This window comes from Dipodomys merriami, unplaced genomic scaffold, assembly GCF_024711535.1.
Source record: "Dipodomys merriami isolate MVZ:Mamm:240054 unplaced genomic scaffold, mDipMer1.0.p SCAF_25, whole genome shotgun sequence".
Lineage (NCBI taxonomy): Eukaryota > Metazoa > Chordata > Mammalia > Rodentia > Heteromyidae > Dipodomys > Dipodomys merriami.
The window spans coordinates 25,202,238-25,216,865 of record NW_027203937.1 but is presented as its reverse complement, the minus strand read 5'-3'; the positions used below and the strand labels follow the sequence as shown (position 1 = coordinate 25,216,865).

Sequence of the window (14,628 nt, the reverse complement as noted above, 5' to 3'; positions counted from 1 at the left end):
GGCCTACACTGAGGCTGACACGGGATGAAACTACTGCCCGTAACTGGTCATCCTCCTCCACTGGATGGAATGGAGGCCTGGGAGAGAAGCAGACTTTCAAAGACACACAGTAACCAGTGGCAGAGGTAAAATCTGAATCCAGGTCTCACTGACTCCAGTGTACCTAGCACTCAACTCCTAGGTAGCTGCTGCCCACCTCTTGCTGGAAACCTACAATTCTTCCTGAGCCTCACTTAATGTATGTCTAAAGGAAAGCTTGATGGTATGCTTAGGGAAAGTTTTAGAGGTGGGGAGATGATCAAACAAGTAGTTGCAGTATTGCTACATGGGAGACAGCTGAGGCAAGAACCCCAGAGCACCACAGGCTCGCCAACTTTGTTGAAGGGGTACAGGGAAGTGATGGCACCTGATACCCAAACCACAATCTGGGGAAACAGAGTGGAAGTGGGAAATCGTCACAAGGGCAGAAACCCAGTGGTAAGAGAAAGAAAATCATTATCCGGTGTGACTGCATCTTAGAGGGAATTGGGAATTGCAGTGTAAGGTAGGTTGGTGGTGTGTCACTACCGCCTCGACCAGCAAGGAAGACGCGACACCGGACTCTTCTCTCTGCCGTTTATTCAGGACCTTTTAGTAATCTTCTGACCCCAACCCCGGGGAGAATTCCCCACAGCCTTAAGTACCCGCTGGGTAGCCAACCCTGATACGCCACGTGGGAACCACCAATAGGTTCAGGTGCACGAAAGCAAGCCAGATTCTTTGCCTTAGCCATATCAGGAGTTGTTTACCACAGAGAGCACTCGCCATCGGGAAGGCGGAGGGCGGAAACCGGCACCATCTTCCAGGTGCGGCCTCTCGCAGCTCTCTACAGTTCCCCCTTTTTTGTTTAAAGAACACAGATGAGAACAGAGGTCTGATCCCTGTTGTGCAATTGCAAGGACTGCATACAAGCCTTCTCCCAGAGGGCGCCTTCTCTAGGGATGACTCAGCCTGTCCATTGATTCGTTTTTCACAAGGACGGGAAAAGGCGAATCGAACCCGTGTGCAATCAAACATGCTCTCCTCGAGGGCAAAACTCATGCCTCTCGACTGCAGTACTTTGGCTTTGCAATCTGTGTTCATTGTGTTAGGGTGGCAAGCCACGCTTAGGGGGACTGACCTGCTCCAATGACTGTAAAGGCTTGGATAATCATGGCTGCACTGCGATGCTGAGAACCTCTAATTTGGCAAATGCACCACAGACATACCAAGGAGGCTAACACCAGGAGGCCTATCAGGGCTCCCAAACCCGCCCCCTCCTTGAGATGAATCATAGCAGCGGAGATCCATGAAGATAACCCCTCCGCCAATCCGGCATCCACTTGGGTCGAGTTCACCATGACGATGGCAACCCTGAGCTGTTCCATCAGGCTGTCGAACTCCCCAGTTCAATTACCTAAAAGATAACTAGACAACTGTTTAGACAAATTTGCAGCGTTTTTTGAATAGGTTTTTTTCCTGGGCCTGAACTCTGGGTCTGGGCGCTGTCCCTCAGCTCTTCAGCTCAAGGCCAGCGCTCTACCACTTGAGTCACAGCGTCACTTCCGGCTTTTTTCATTTCTTTTTGCTTATGTGGTGCTGAGGAATCGAACCCAGGGCCTCATGCATGCAAGGCAAACGCTCTACCACTGAGCCACCTTCCCAGCCCCTTTCTTCTGGGTTAATTGCACCACAGCAGCAGCTAATCCAGCATTAGTTAGTGGTCCGCCCAGCTCTCTGCAAACTTTCATCCATGCTTCTAGTCCCCTATTCTTTTTCTTTTTTTTTTTTTTTTGTCGGTCGTGGGGCTTGAACTCTGGGCCTGGGCGTTGTCCCTCAGCTCTTCAGCTCAAGGCGAGCGCTCTACCACTTGAGCTACAGCGCCACTTCCGGTTTTCTGGTGGTTTATTGGAGATAGGAGTCTCACGGTCTTTCTTGCCCGGGCTGGCTTTGAACCGCGATCCTCAGATCTCAGCCTCCTGAGTAGCTAGGATTACAGGCGTGAGCCACCAGCGCCCGGCTTAGTCCCCTATTCTTATATGGGGTTATGGCGGCTCTGCATTCCTTAGTACACTGCTCGTAAACAAGCTGTTTAATTAATGGCATGGCTGCATCTGGGTCACCAAAAATTCTGCCAGTGGCCTCGACCATACGGGCAACAAAGTCCGAAAACGGCTCCGTAGAGCCCTGCAGGATTTTGGTGAGATTGCCACTCACCTCGCCTTTATTTGGTAAGGCCTTCCATGCCTTTATGCCAATTTTATTGATTTGTTCATAAACCTGAACCGGGTAGCCTATCTGCTGATTGGCGAATCTCCCCTGTCCAAGCAGCATATCTCTGTCCCAAGCTGGGTTTCCCCCAGCCTGATTGGCCGCAGCCTCCTCACTAGCAAATTCAATCAAAAAGGCCTTCCAATCTAAATACTGACCTGGGCTCAAACAAGCTCGTGCGAGCCCACTCCAATCACCAGGTGTCATGCAATGTCTGTTTAGGGCCTCCACCTGGGCTACAGTAAAGGAGGCTGTGATTCTGTATGTCCGCACAGACTCAGCTAAAGATTTTATAACCTTAAAATCTAAGGGTTCATGATACCGCTGTCCCTGTGGATCCTGAAATATTGGACAGGCTAGATGTAACTCGGTTCTGACCGCTTTCCACACGCCTGGGCTGAAAGAACAGCCGGGGCTGCCACTTCCAGGGTCCTCCGCATAGAGCGGAGGGGCCGAAGGTGTGGGGCGGGGCATGGAGGGCGTGCATTCGTCTTTATCTGGGTCCTCTCTCTCCTTCCCTTTCCTCCTCTTTCTTATCTTTGTTTTTTCTATTTGTTCTATGAGTGATTGTAGTTCCTCTGAGTCTGTAGACTCAGAGGTCTCTAGTTCGGCAAAATCAGGGTATGACCCCCCCCTGCTCTCCTCCTTTTCGCTGTCTGCCCTTTCCGATCTTTCTTCCTGCAGCATTTCTAGGGCGGCCTGACCATTCTCTACCGCCTCACTGCAACGCTGGTCCTCGAGACAGCCTCTTATCAGTTTCCATATTGGTCTCACTCCGCTCTTAAGCGTTCCTTGTTCAGAGGCAAAATCTAGGTCCCTCCTTAGTTTCTCCCAAGAGGCCACCGTGAGGCTTCCGGAGACAGCGAACCACGGGGCAACGATGTCACATTCATTCAAAAATCTCTCTAAAGTACTCTTTTTTATTTTTAACTTTTTTGAGTGCAGTAGCTCATTGAGAGCCAAACAAATTGGGTGCGAAGAAGAAGCGCCCATGTTTTAAACATTTAAAGCTGGTAAACAAACTTTTACTTTCACTTTTGGCTACTCTATTGACTAGCCCCAGGTTCTCACTCTCTCTTTATCTACCTAGAAGAGCAAAATTCCCCCGCTCTTGTGGCGGATTCCCCTTTTACCTGGGAACTTACTCCCCGCTCTTGTGGCGGATTCCCCTTTTACCTGGGGACTTACCGGTGCACCACCCTGACCGCAGAGAGTTCTGAGTCCTCGTTGGGGTTATGGCTGAGTCCCCGTACGGGGGGCCGCCACGTGTCGCTACCCGCCTCGACCAGCAAGGAGACGCGACACCGGACTCTTCTCTCTGCCGTTTATTCAGGACCTTTTTTTTAATCTTGTGACCCCAACCCCGGGGAGAATTCCCCACAGCCTTAAGTACCCGCTGGGTAGCCAACCCTGATACGCCACGTGGGAACCACCAATAGGTTCAGGTGCGCGGAAGCAAGCCAGATTCTTTGCCTTAGCCATATCAGGAGTTGTTTACCACAGAGAGCACTCGCCATCGGGAAGGCGGAGGGCGGAAACCGGCACCATCTTCCAGGTGCGGCCTCTCGCAGCTCTCTACAGTGGTGGAACCAAGCCCAAATCAGGAGCTGTGCTGCGGCAAAGAGATGCCCACTGTCAGGAGAACTCCGATCCAATTCACACCTTCAAAAGAGCATTCTAGCTGCAGTGTGGAGAGGAAAGAGGAAGAAAGACATCAGTCATTTGGAGGTACAGAGTCCAGGAAAGATGGCTATTGTTCACTTGGATAAGCAATATGGCTACCAGGCAGAAGAGGGAAGTGAATTATCCAGATCCTTTCCCCCACCGTCTTCTGGTGAAAAGTTTACAAGTCTTATAATAGCAGAGCTTTGGTATTAATCGTGTCCTGTGTTGAGTTATGGAAACATTTCACATAATAGCTCCATTCCAATAGTTGCAGGAAGAATAATTGTCTGTGTTGTCCGTGGTATCTTTACCTTACATATGGACAGTTGGAACAAAGCATACCTGAAGGTAGTCTCCTGGACGTGCGCATCCTGGAAAGGAAGGAACACAGCTAAGGACCTGCAATACCCCTCTCCTGATCCTCAGAGACTCAGGATGTGCTAACTGCTCTCTCAGCACAGTCGCCATGGGGTGCATTTGCTCTACCTTGAGCTTCTTCAGGGGTCAGACAGATCCATCTGTCATCAATGCAGCCATGTGACTTTAGTCTGCTTGCTCACTTGGAGTTGGAGATGACAACCACAGTATTTCACAATTTGTATAGTAAAAGCTAACATGACCAAGTAGATATAATGTACTAGACACTACATACCATTGCTCTAATTCCCTCTTCAACCTCATGAGATAGGTACTTTTAGGACCTTGGTAGAGATGAAGAAACAGAGGCACAAATGAGAGGAAGTGACTTCCTCAAAGTCTCATAGCTAGGATGATGAACACAAGTAGTCTGTTTGCAAACTCTGTCCTTCCCCATCACTTTTCCCTGTCTCCACATGTATGCAGTCCAGTGCCTGGCGCACAACACTCAATGGCAATGCTTGCTGCTTCCTTTCTATTGACTCTAACTACTATCTTAAGTACAAGATGAGCTGAGGTAAGCAATGAACCAGTAAATGACTTTTTTTGGTCATTCATAGGGCTTGAACTCTGGGCCTAGGCACTGTCCCTCAGCTCTTCAGCTCAAGGCTAGTGCTCTACCACTTGAACCACAGTACCACTTCTGGTTTTCTGGTGGTTTATTGAAGATAAGAGTCTCACAGACTTTCCTGCCTGGGCTGGCTTTGAACCATGATCCTCAGATCTCAGCCTCCTGAGTAGCTAGGATTATAGTGTGAGCCACTGGTACCTGGCCAGTAAATGACTTTCTAATAGCCTGTAGCCTGTGGGTCCTGTTGGTGTAACATGGATTAGAGGAAAAGAAGACTGACAAAGGGGATTAAGCTAAATTCAAATCTTGCTCTGTCGTGGACCCAAGTATTATCACTGGTGGCCACACATTATACATGTGGACATTCTCATCAGATCATGAAATTGCCAGGATAGTGGGTGGACATTATTCTCCAGTAAAGGTCTTTTCTTCAGAAGCTCACAAAAGCTGGTATAGAAGATGTTTTTTTGTTTATTTGTTTTTTTTATCATGAATCCTTGCCTAGGCTCCAGAGACCCATTAGGAGATGTAGAACTGAGTTGGGAGTCTCTCCTTGTCCTTTTATGTTAAGCAATATATAGGGACCATCATCAAGGGCTTTGTAAACTTGTCCCTCAAAGCAAGAAGAATCCACATCTTTGGTTGCAAAATGTCTAGTCTCTGTATTAGCCATCCAGGTAGGGCTATTGGAAGGAGAGGGGACACATGAATTCTTTGCAAATAAACTTACAGCAATGAAAATGAATTGATGACTCAATAATCTTGCTGCTATAGGACTAGAAATCAGACCCAGCTCATTCCTTCAGACAGTAAAGAAAGGTAAAGACAAAGTGAAGAGAACTGGATTTCCCTGTGATCAGGTTGAGAGGTGGTCTGTGGTGTAGTTTCGAGATGCAGGGTCTAGTCTGAGTACTGACAAGTGGCTCTTTGTCTTCTGCAGGTGTGGCAGTGTGGTGGGAGTGTGGAGGTCCTGCCCTGTTCGAGGATTGCCCACATCGAGCGAGCCCACAAGCCCTACACAGAGGACCTCACTGCCCATGTCCGCAGGAATGCTCTCAGGGTAGCTGAAGTCTGGATGGATGAATTTAAAAGCCATGTGTACATGGCATGGAACATACCCCAAGAGGTAGGGATCTCTGATGGAATTAGATTTCTTGGGGGTGTTGTGGGGGTAACAAGGGAAAACAAGACCTGAGAATCAATTCTTTTTCCAGGAGTCACTCACAATTTCATTTGCCATAGGGAATAGACTGTCAATCCCCAAATATGGTACATTCAGAAAAGAGAGTCATTCTGTGTCTCCAAGCTACTTTTTGCCTTTACTCTATCAAAAATGCTTGAAGGAGGGTTTGTTCTCTCGAAACCTTAGTGGCTTTGTTTTAAAATGGAAGTAGGACCAGGTAGCTCCTGGTTTCCTTTCTGCTTCTCAGTCCTCAGCTGCTCTAGCAATAGGTGTTTTCGTGGCTCAGTATTCTAAATATATAAATATGCCAATATTGACAGTAATTCACAGAATATACCTTAATGTCCATGTGAACTAGATTTATGCTTCTCCATTGAACCTTTGACCCGAACAATTAGGAATTCCCACACACCTGTGAGATTTCTGGAGCTATCTGGATGGAAATGGGAATATAATCCCTTAAGGACTTCCAGAAAAAAGAAAGGAAGTATAATGGACAGGTTAGGCTGTTTCTGATCTTCACAGATCCTTATCATTGCCTGCTACTGTCCTTTGTTATCTACATTTAAGAAGAGTCATGTCCCAAATGGAAATCACCTTGGAATTTTGCTGAGATGGGAGACCCACAGGTGCCAGCCATAGGATTCAAGCCTGCTTGCCATCTTGTCTACCTGGAATTTATTGTTGTGTTACATTCTATATAACAGAGCTGTGTACCTGCATGGCCTCTTTCTGTCCTTCCAATACTTCCCATTCCCTTGGGAGTTTTTCAGGAAATCTTTGCTTTCTGGCTAATAGAGAAAGGGCTGATCTTTGTTTAACTTCCACAGGAAAGCCCAGCACCCTGGACTTGCCATCAAGATAATATTGCTCTGACTAAATTACCAACAAAGTAGGTTGAACCTTGGTTGGGGGATTTAGGAAAATTTTCTCTACCACTAAGATGGGTTGCATATTCCTGTAGTCAGTGATTTTTCATCCATTCATAAGGGAAAAATGAGAAGCCAAGGCATCTCAGCAGAGTATAGCCAACACTGATGAACCAGCCTTAGGACTGCATCTCTGAGAGTAAATGTTTCTAGGGAAACTGTCTTCTGGACTCATCTGTCACTGTGGGCATTGGATCAAAGTATTCTACACAGGGTACTGAGCCCATGGTGGTAAGAATATTAGAAGCACCAGGAAGCTCCCTAGGAGCTCACCAGAGAACATTCCAGACCCCAGGCTCTGTGCAGTAAGGACTAGAGTTCTGCCCATGATCTTGCCCTCTTCTTTCTGCTTCTCAAAGTGGCAGACTTTCCAGCCCTCCCTGGCTGCAGTTGACAGATGCTGAAATGGACAGCCACCCAGTGAACTGTAAAGAATCATGTGAGCAAAAGTAATTGAAAAATGATGAGACTCAGCGTCTGCCTGTGACCCCTCAGGGGTAGTTTAAAACAAATCAAACGGGTGGGGAGACGTGAATAGATGAATGGTAGATGGATAGATGGATGGATGGATGAATAGATAAATAGATAGATAGATAGGTAGATAGATAGATATAGATAGATAGATAGATAGATAGATAGATAGATAGATAGATAGATAGATAGATAGATAGAAAGATAGATAGATACATAGATACATAGATAGATACATAGATACATAGATTAGATAGATATGGTCTTCCTCCAGGCTGAAGCCTTTGGCGGGGAATGTCAACTGTTTCCTTAAAAAACAACTTGCTCTTGATTCTCCTATTTCATGTCCAGATTCACCCTCTCCTTCCTCTTGAACCGAGTTGGCACTTTGCCATTCGCCATCTATTTTTTAAGTCATATCCCAACACTCCACTGAAACTCTTTATCTAAGATCCCATAAGCTTCCCAATTGCTTAATTTAAATGGCAATTTCAAAGTCTTCAACCTACAGGATTCTACTTTTTCTTTGAAATTCCATAGCCTATTGGCTATGGAATTTTTTTAATATACTTTTTTAATATACTTTTTTAATATATACTTTTTTAATATTGTTATTGTGAAGATACTATACAGAGAATGTCTTCATTTTTTTGCTTCTCCCAGGTTCCTCTTCCTTCCTCTGGTTGCTTCAGCACTCCCCAAGGATCCCTCCTAGGCCAGCTGCTCTCATTCTCCCACTTCTCTGGGTAATCACATCTGCTCTTGGATTTAACTATACCCATATACTGAGGACTTCCCAATTAATATCTCTGACCCTACTTGAAGACTTGTGTATCCTCCTGCCAGCTGGACATCTCCTCCCATTGTTCCCACAGGCACTCAAGCTGAAGTTAACCAAAACTGAGCACATCTTCTCCTAAGTCTTTTCCTGCTCTTATCCTCAGTTCATGATGCTACCAACTGCCCTGTCACACCAGCTTGAAAGTGGCCACTATTCCGTTCGCCTTTCTCTTAATCCCATCTCATCAATCAACTCTCCCTCCTGTCATATTTGAGTGCAGGCCTGGCCAGTATCTCTGCAACAGCCTTCAGATCTACCCTTCACAGGGCCCAATGTCATCTTGGGAAAAATTCACAATGACCAGTCTATTCCCTTGCTTGAAATCTACAAACAGGTCTCCACTGTATACAAAGTCAAGTGCCAAGTACACTGTTTGACATGTATCTGAGCTTCAAATGCCTATCCTCTGTCTGATCTTCAGCCTCACTCCTACCACTCCTTTTTGGGGGAAAGCATAGAGTTTGTGGACTGTGGGAACTGTCTACAGCTTGGATTGTGTTGTTTATTACATGTGTGCTTTGCTCATTCTATAATCTCTGCTTGAAATTCCCTATCCTCTACCTCTTCCAAATCTCTAAACTTGCAGACTCAGCTCCAGTGACCCTTTCACTAAGAGCCAGACTTTGCAGAGAATGTGCTTCCCCTCCCATACATGCCTCTGTCATCATATGACCAGCCTATAAAAGAATGCTTTGTTGCCTAGTCTCTTGTTCCCATTAGACCAATGACTCTTAAACTCAGGCTGATTTGGGAGGGACTCCTGCCAGTTTTGTTTTTGGAAAGCTCACATTGGGATTCTGATGTCCATCCAAAGCTGAAAAGCACTGCAATAGATTCTGAGCTTCCTGAGACAAATTGTGAAATTCATTCTGTGTCACTGTGCCTAGTATAAGGTAGGGCTCATGTTAAGAACTCCTAGTAAGGGAAGTGGAACGGTGGCTCAAAGTAGTAGAACACTAGCCTTGAGCAAAAGAGCTCAGGAACCGTTCCCAGGCTCTACAGCCGACAAAAAAAAAAAAAAAAAAAAAAAAAAAAGAACTCCTAGTAAGAATTCCTAGTAAGCATTAGTAAGGACTAATGCTTATTAATGGATGAGTTAACTTGCTGATTTTATGTGTATCCCTTTGGTCAGTGGTTTCTAGGGGAGCATCTATGGACTGGACTGAGGCCCTGGCTAAAGTGGCAAAGCAGCTGCCTAGCAAGTGAATGGCCCGGGGTTCAACTACCAGCACCAAGACAAAGGAAGGAATGAAAGGAGAGGGAGGGAGGAAGGAAGGAAGCAAATCTGCAGACTAACTGTATCAGCATCAGTTGGAGACCTTATAAAAATACCCATGTGGACCTCACTCTCAGAGATTAGGATCAGTAACTCTGTAGAGGTGCTAGAATGTATAAAAAGCTCTCCAGGTTGGTAGTTTAAAGGAGTCTGGCTTGGGTAACTGTAATTTAGTGAACTCAGTTTATTTTTCATACTCAACTTCAAACAGGTTCTAATCCAGGAAGCTTTTTTTACTGCCTACCTCCTCCCTGACTCACACTCCTGGCTGTTTCCTGGTATAAGATGGATTATGGGGGCTGGGAAGGTGGCTCAGTGGTAGAGCGCTTGCCTTGCATGCCTTAGGCCCTGGGTTCGATTCCTCAGCACCACATAAGCAAAAAGGAAAAAGCCAGAAGTGGCACTGTGGCTCAAGTGGTAGAGCGCTCGCCTTAAGCTGAAGAGCTGAGGGACAGCGCCCAGGCCCAGAGTTCAGGCCCCACAACCGGACCCCCCCCAAAAAAAGATGGATTATGGTTCCATCTCTCTTCTTCCTTACTGCCTCTGCTTCTTTCCCTGCCTAACACGGTATGCAGAGTCTCTCACGGGCTATTTATAGAACAGAACTGCTCCCTGACCACATTCAATCCCAAGTTAGTAAGAGTCCAAAGAAACCCCCACTGCTTCATCCCGCTGCCTTAATTGAAAGTCAGTTTGCTTATCAATAAACAGAAAGTCAACCTACAGCAAAGCATCAATATTTTATTAAGCAAGGAACTCTAAACCAATCCCTATTTCTCTTGTCCAAAGACAGGCTAAGTGTCAGGGATGCTCATGTGGTGCTTAGCTGACAGCTTTTCTTTAGGTTTGGCTGCAAGAACTTTTTGGTCTCTGTGGGGTGGGTAAATGTTAGTCTCTTAGGGCTGCCAAAACAAATTACCATAAACTCGTGGTTTAAATAACAGAAATTTGTTCTCTAATTGTTCTAGGAGCCAGCAGTCTAAAATCTAGGTGCTGGCAAGGTCATGCTGCCTCTGATGGCTTTAGAGAATAATTATTTTGTGTCTCCTTCAGCTTCAGGTGGCTCTTGGAATTCCTTGGCTTATGGATACACCACTTCAATCTCTGCTCTATCTCTACATGGTTCTCACCTTGGTGTGTCTCTGTGGATTCAAATTTCCTTTCTTTTCTCTTATGAAGACAGAAGCCATTGGAAGTCCACCAAAAATACAAAATTTCATCTTGAGATTTCAAACTGATTATATCTCCACCCTTCTCTCTCTCTCTTTCTCTCTCTCTCACTCTCTTTCTCTCTGCCTCTCTTTCCATCGTTCTCTCTCTTTTTCTCATCATGTCTTTTGTTCTGGTTTTCTGTTAGTTAAATAAAGATGGAGTACCTCAGAGTTGTCTGCTCAGGTTAGCTTTGAATCCTGATCCTCAGAACACAGCCTCTTAATTAGCTAGGATTATGTGAGTGAGCCACTGGTTCCTGGCTCCAAACAGATTATATTTTTAAGGAAACTGTAATGACAAATTCAGAGTTTCCCGGTAGACATGAACTTTGGAGGATGAAAGCCATCAGCAAACTACATAGTGGAAAAAGAGGATGGTATATTCATTGGTTTTTAAGAATAAGATGGTTTACATATTTCTCAATGTATTCCCCATCCTCTGATAAAGGAGTTGTTGGAGTTGACAATAAATACACACTACAGAGATTCTGAACCATTAAAACAGAAAAGCCAAAGTCAATTAATAAACAGGAAGTGAGTTGGTATTCTGCAGTATAAGTTTAGCAATGAGCTGGTTCTGGAGTTCCTGAGAGGTTAGAGTAGATATGGGCACTCTAGTGGTGTTTCTCTCTTACCTTTTATAGGATCATAAGGAGAGTAGCAAACTTTGCTCCAATTCTATGTGCAAAAAGACAAGTTTCTCATGGGAACCAAGAATTTTAAGAAAACACAGAGGCCATCCTGAGACAGATTCTGCTGGAGGGTCTCCATAAAAGCTGACACCCATGTTAAATTGTAGTCAAATATAATCTAAAAATCCAGCATCTTTATTTCCAAGGCTGCCCTTATGTTTTAGATTTCTAATGGTGATGGTTCTGGGGCAAAGGTATGTGTGGAGGACTGAGTGAGTTAACTTCCTACAGCATTCCTTTAGCAGAAAGTTTCTGCAAATCTTGGTTTAGGGACACTGGGTCATACTGAGGTGGGTTCTGGGAAAGCCTCTATCCTAGTGATGGCCACATCTCTGCCCCCATTCCCTATACAGGACTCAGGAATTGACATTGGCGACATCAGTGCACGGAAGGCTCTGAGGAAACAGCTTCAGTGCAAGACCTTCCGGTGGTACCTGGTCAGCGTGTACCCAGAGATGAGGATGTACTCTGACATCATTGCCTATGGGGTGGTAAGGAACCAATCTCTTCTGGGATTCATTTAGATTCAGACTGAAATCAGGCCCAGAAAGAGGTGTGGAAAAGAAAGGAAAAAGAAAGAACAAGCCACCTGTGACCACCCACTTAAGGACCTGTGCTAGACCCAAGGACTCAGTGTGGGGGACAGCATTTGCATTTACTACCCAAACGTTTCTAGTTCCTTAGGAGAGCAGTTCAGCTCTAGCTATGAGCCTGTATATTCCTCTTACTAAAATATATAAAGAAGCAGTTAGCTGAAGAATGCAAATATCATAACCAGCACCCACTGTTTTTCCACCTGGAGTGCCACCCAGTATGCCCCCCTACTAAGGAGGACTAAAGAGATAGAACCTCCGACTTACATGCAGAGCCATTCTGGGAAGCGTTAAGGAAAAAATAACCTTCTTCAGTTCACTGTATTTTGAAGGATGCTGTAGTCTTGCTTTTGATGAACACAAAGCTGTTTGTCTCCAATGTGAGGCAGTGAATAAGGGAAGAATGTAGAGAATAGAGAATAGGGCTGTAGTCAGGCAGACCTGATCTAGACAACCACTTCCCAGGCAAGCATCAAATAGGATGAATTAATAATGCTCTCATAAGATAGATGATAGCCTGAGAAATGTAATTGATTCCTTTCATTCTTCCTTCATCCTTTCCTCCTTCATGCCTTCCATCTTACCTACTTACTTACCTTCTTCTCTTTCTTTCTGTGTATATGGGTACCAAGGCTTGAACTTGGGTTTCACATTCTCACTAGGTTTTCTTGTCCACAGTGGTGCTCTGCCACTTAAGCTTAAAATACTTATAATATTTCAAACTCTTCCACAATAAATTCTTTTCTCCCAATTATTTCTAAGACCCAACAGCTCTTAAAGTATTGTAAATTGTACCTGACTGATTCTGAGATATCTAGTTTTTTTCTGACTTAGATAGTCCAAAAAACATACTTTTTTCAATGATAGTTATGTTTTAGGATTATTGTATGGGACTCCTTTCATTTTCTTCATGTTACAGGTGAAAGAAGAAGGGAAAAAGTGAATCACTCCCACATATAGTCAGCAGTGAAATTCAGTCTGAAATATCAGCTGGTACCACCCCAGTTCCTAACCTTGTAGAGTGTCTTCTCAGACCTTTTTGATCTCCCAGGATTAGAACTTGAAAGCAAATTGAAGCCTCTTGTTTGATTCCTTATGGTCAGGGCTGAGTTCAAGGCCTGCTGCAGGGAACATAAAGGACAGAGCATTTACCTGGGAGTAGGAAGTGTCTTTCCTGTGAGACTCTTCCTCAGAGTTTTCTGTAAACCGCCCATTTTAACTTTCTAGGATATTAGAAGATGTACAACTGGGACTTCAGAACTACCCAGCATGTCTGTTGTCCATGAAGCTAGTCTGTAGAAAAGAGTCATGTCCTCCTATGAGAGTCTATATGCATGGTTGGCACATTCCAAGAGAACTGCCCAGTGGCTGGTAGAATTTTGAGGTCAGCAAATGCCTCTGGTGGTGCTGCCCAGCTCTTATCTAAACTATCTTGCTATCACTATGGAAACAAGCCACATTGATTGTGCCCATCAGTCCTCTCTGTCACCAAGACCTTCCAAGTACATAGTTTTCCTGAAGCCCATGCTCTTCTCCATAGTAGGCTGTGCATTAAGCACAGGCCTAAAAGGATAGTGATGCTTCGCTGGCTCCAGAGAAGATATTGGCTCCAAGTGTTTGTGAGCACAGGGCCAGCTTCTGGTCCTCTGGTCTCAGAAGGCTGTCAGCTGTAGCTATACAAGATTAACTAAGTCTACCTAGAGAGGCAGTGGAAGGTAACAGTGGAAGTGTTGGCCTGTGGCCTTTGCAGTTCTGTGTCTTGGCCAAAGGCATTTTCATCTTCCAAGAAGAAATACCTCATTTCATGTACATGTGCATCAGACTTATTGTGTAGCCTTCTTGGTGCCAGATGCAGAAATATTTGATTGGCTAAATAGTAATTGATGTGTCTACTGTTGTGATCTAGGTCTGTCTAGGCAGTTTTCACTCTGTCATGCTGAAAACTATCCACTCATATTCCCAAATGGCTGAGCTGTGTTAGCTATCCCTGTGGCTAGTGGAAGTCTGACCCCATGCACATTCATCTACTAGGCTTTCCTCTCTCTCTTTGCCTTCTCCACAACAATGTCACTTTCTACCTTCTACATGAGTAGAGACACAGGCTGGTTAAGGAGTATAATAAACTCTTAATAGAGGAAGTGGGATGAAGATGAGCCAAGCAAGATGCAGCCACAGAAAGACGAGGATTTACTGAGTCTCAATTGTTCTACCTATTAGTTTTATTTTAAAATAGAGGAATGGGATGTATTTTCAAAGGCAGAGTTTCTTTTATCTTACTTCATTCCAACTCATACCCAAACTATTTTGCTCAGATTAATTAGGCCAGTGTCAAGTCTATAGACCATCCCAATCATCTATAAATAGGTCCCATGATGGCTTCTGCAGGCAAGAAGATATGTGTATTCTAGTGTGTAGGTATGATCTGCTGAATTCTCTATCTGGGAGATGGAGTAACTTTGGAAGAATAGCTCTGTTGCTCTGTTACTGCCA

At 44.9% G+C, this 14,628-nt stretch overlaps 1 protein-coding gene across 1 annotated transcript in view; it reads left to right on the top strand.

Annotated features, from left to right (window-relative positions):
* Galnt18 (polypeptide N-acetylgalactosaminyltransferase 18) overlaps positions 1-14,628 on the top strand; it is a 315,915-nt gene that overhangs the window by 256,576 nt on the left and 44,711 nt on the right. Inside the window, exons 7-8 of the mRNA XM_070035320.1 lie at positions 5,883-6,068; positions 11,899-12,036. Of these exons, the coding sequence (XP_069891421.1) occupies positions 5,883-6,068; positions 11,899-12,036 (324 nt within the window). The remainder of the gene's footprint in view (positions 1-5,882; positions 6,069-11,898; positions 12,037-14,628) is intronic.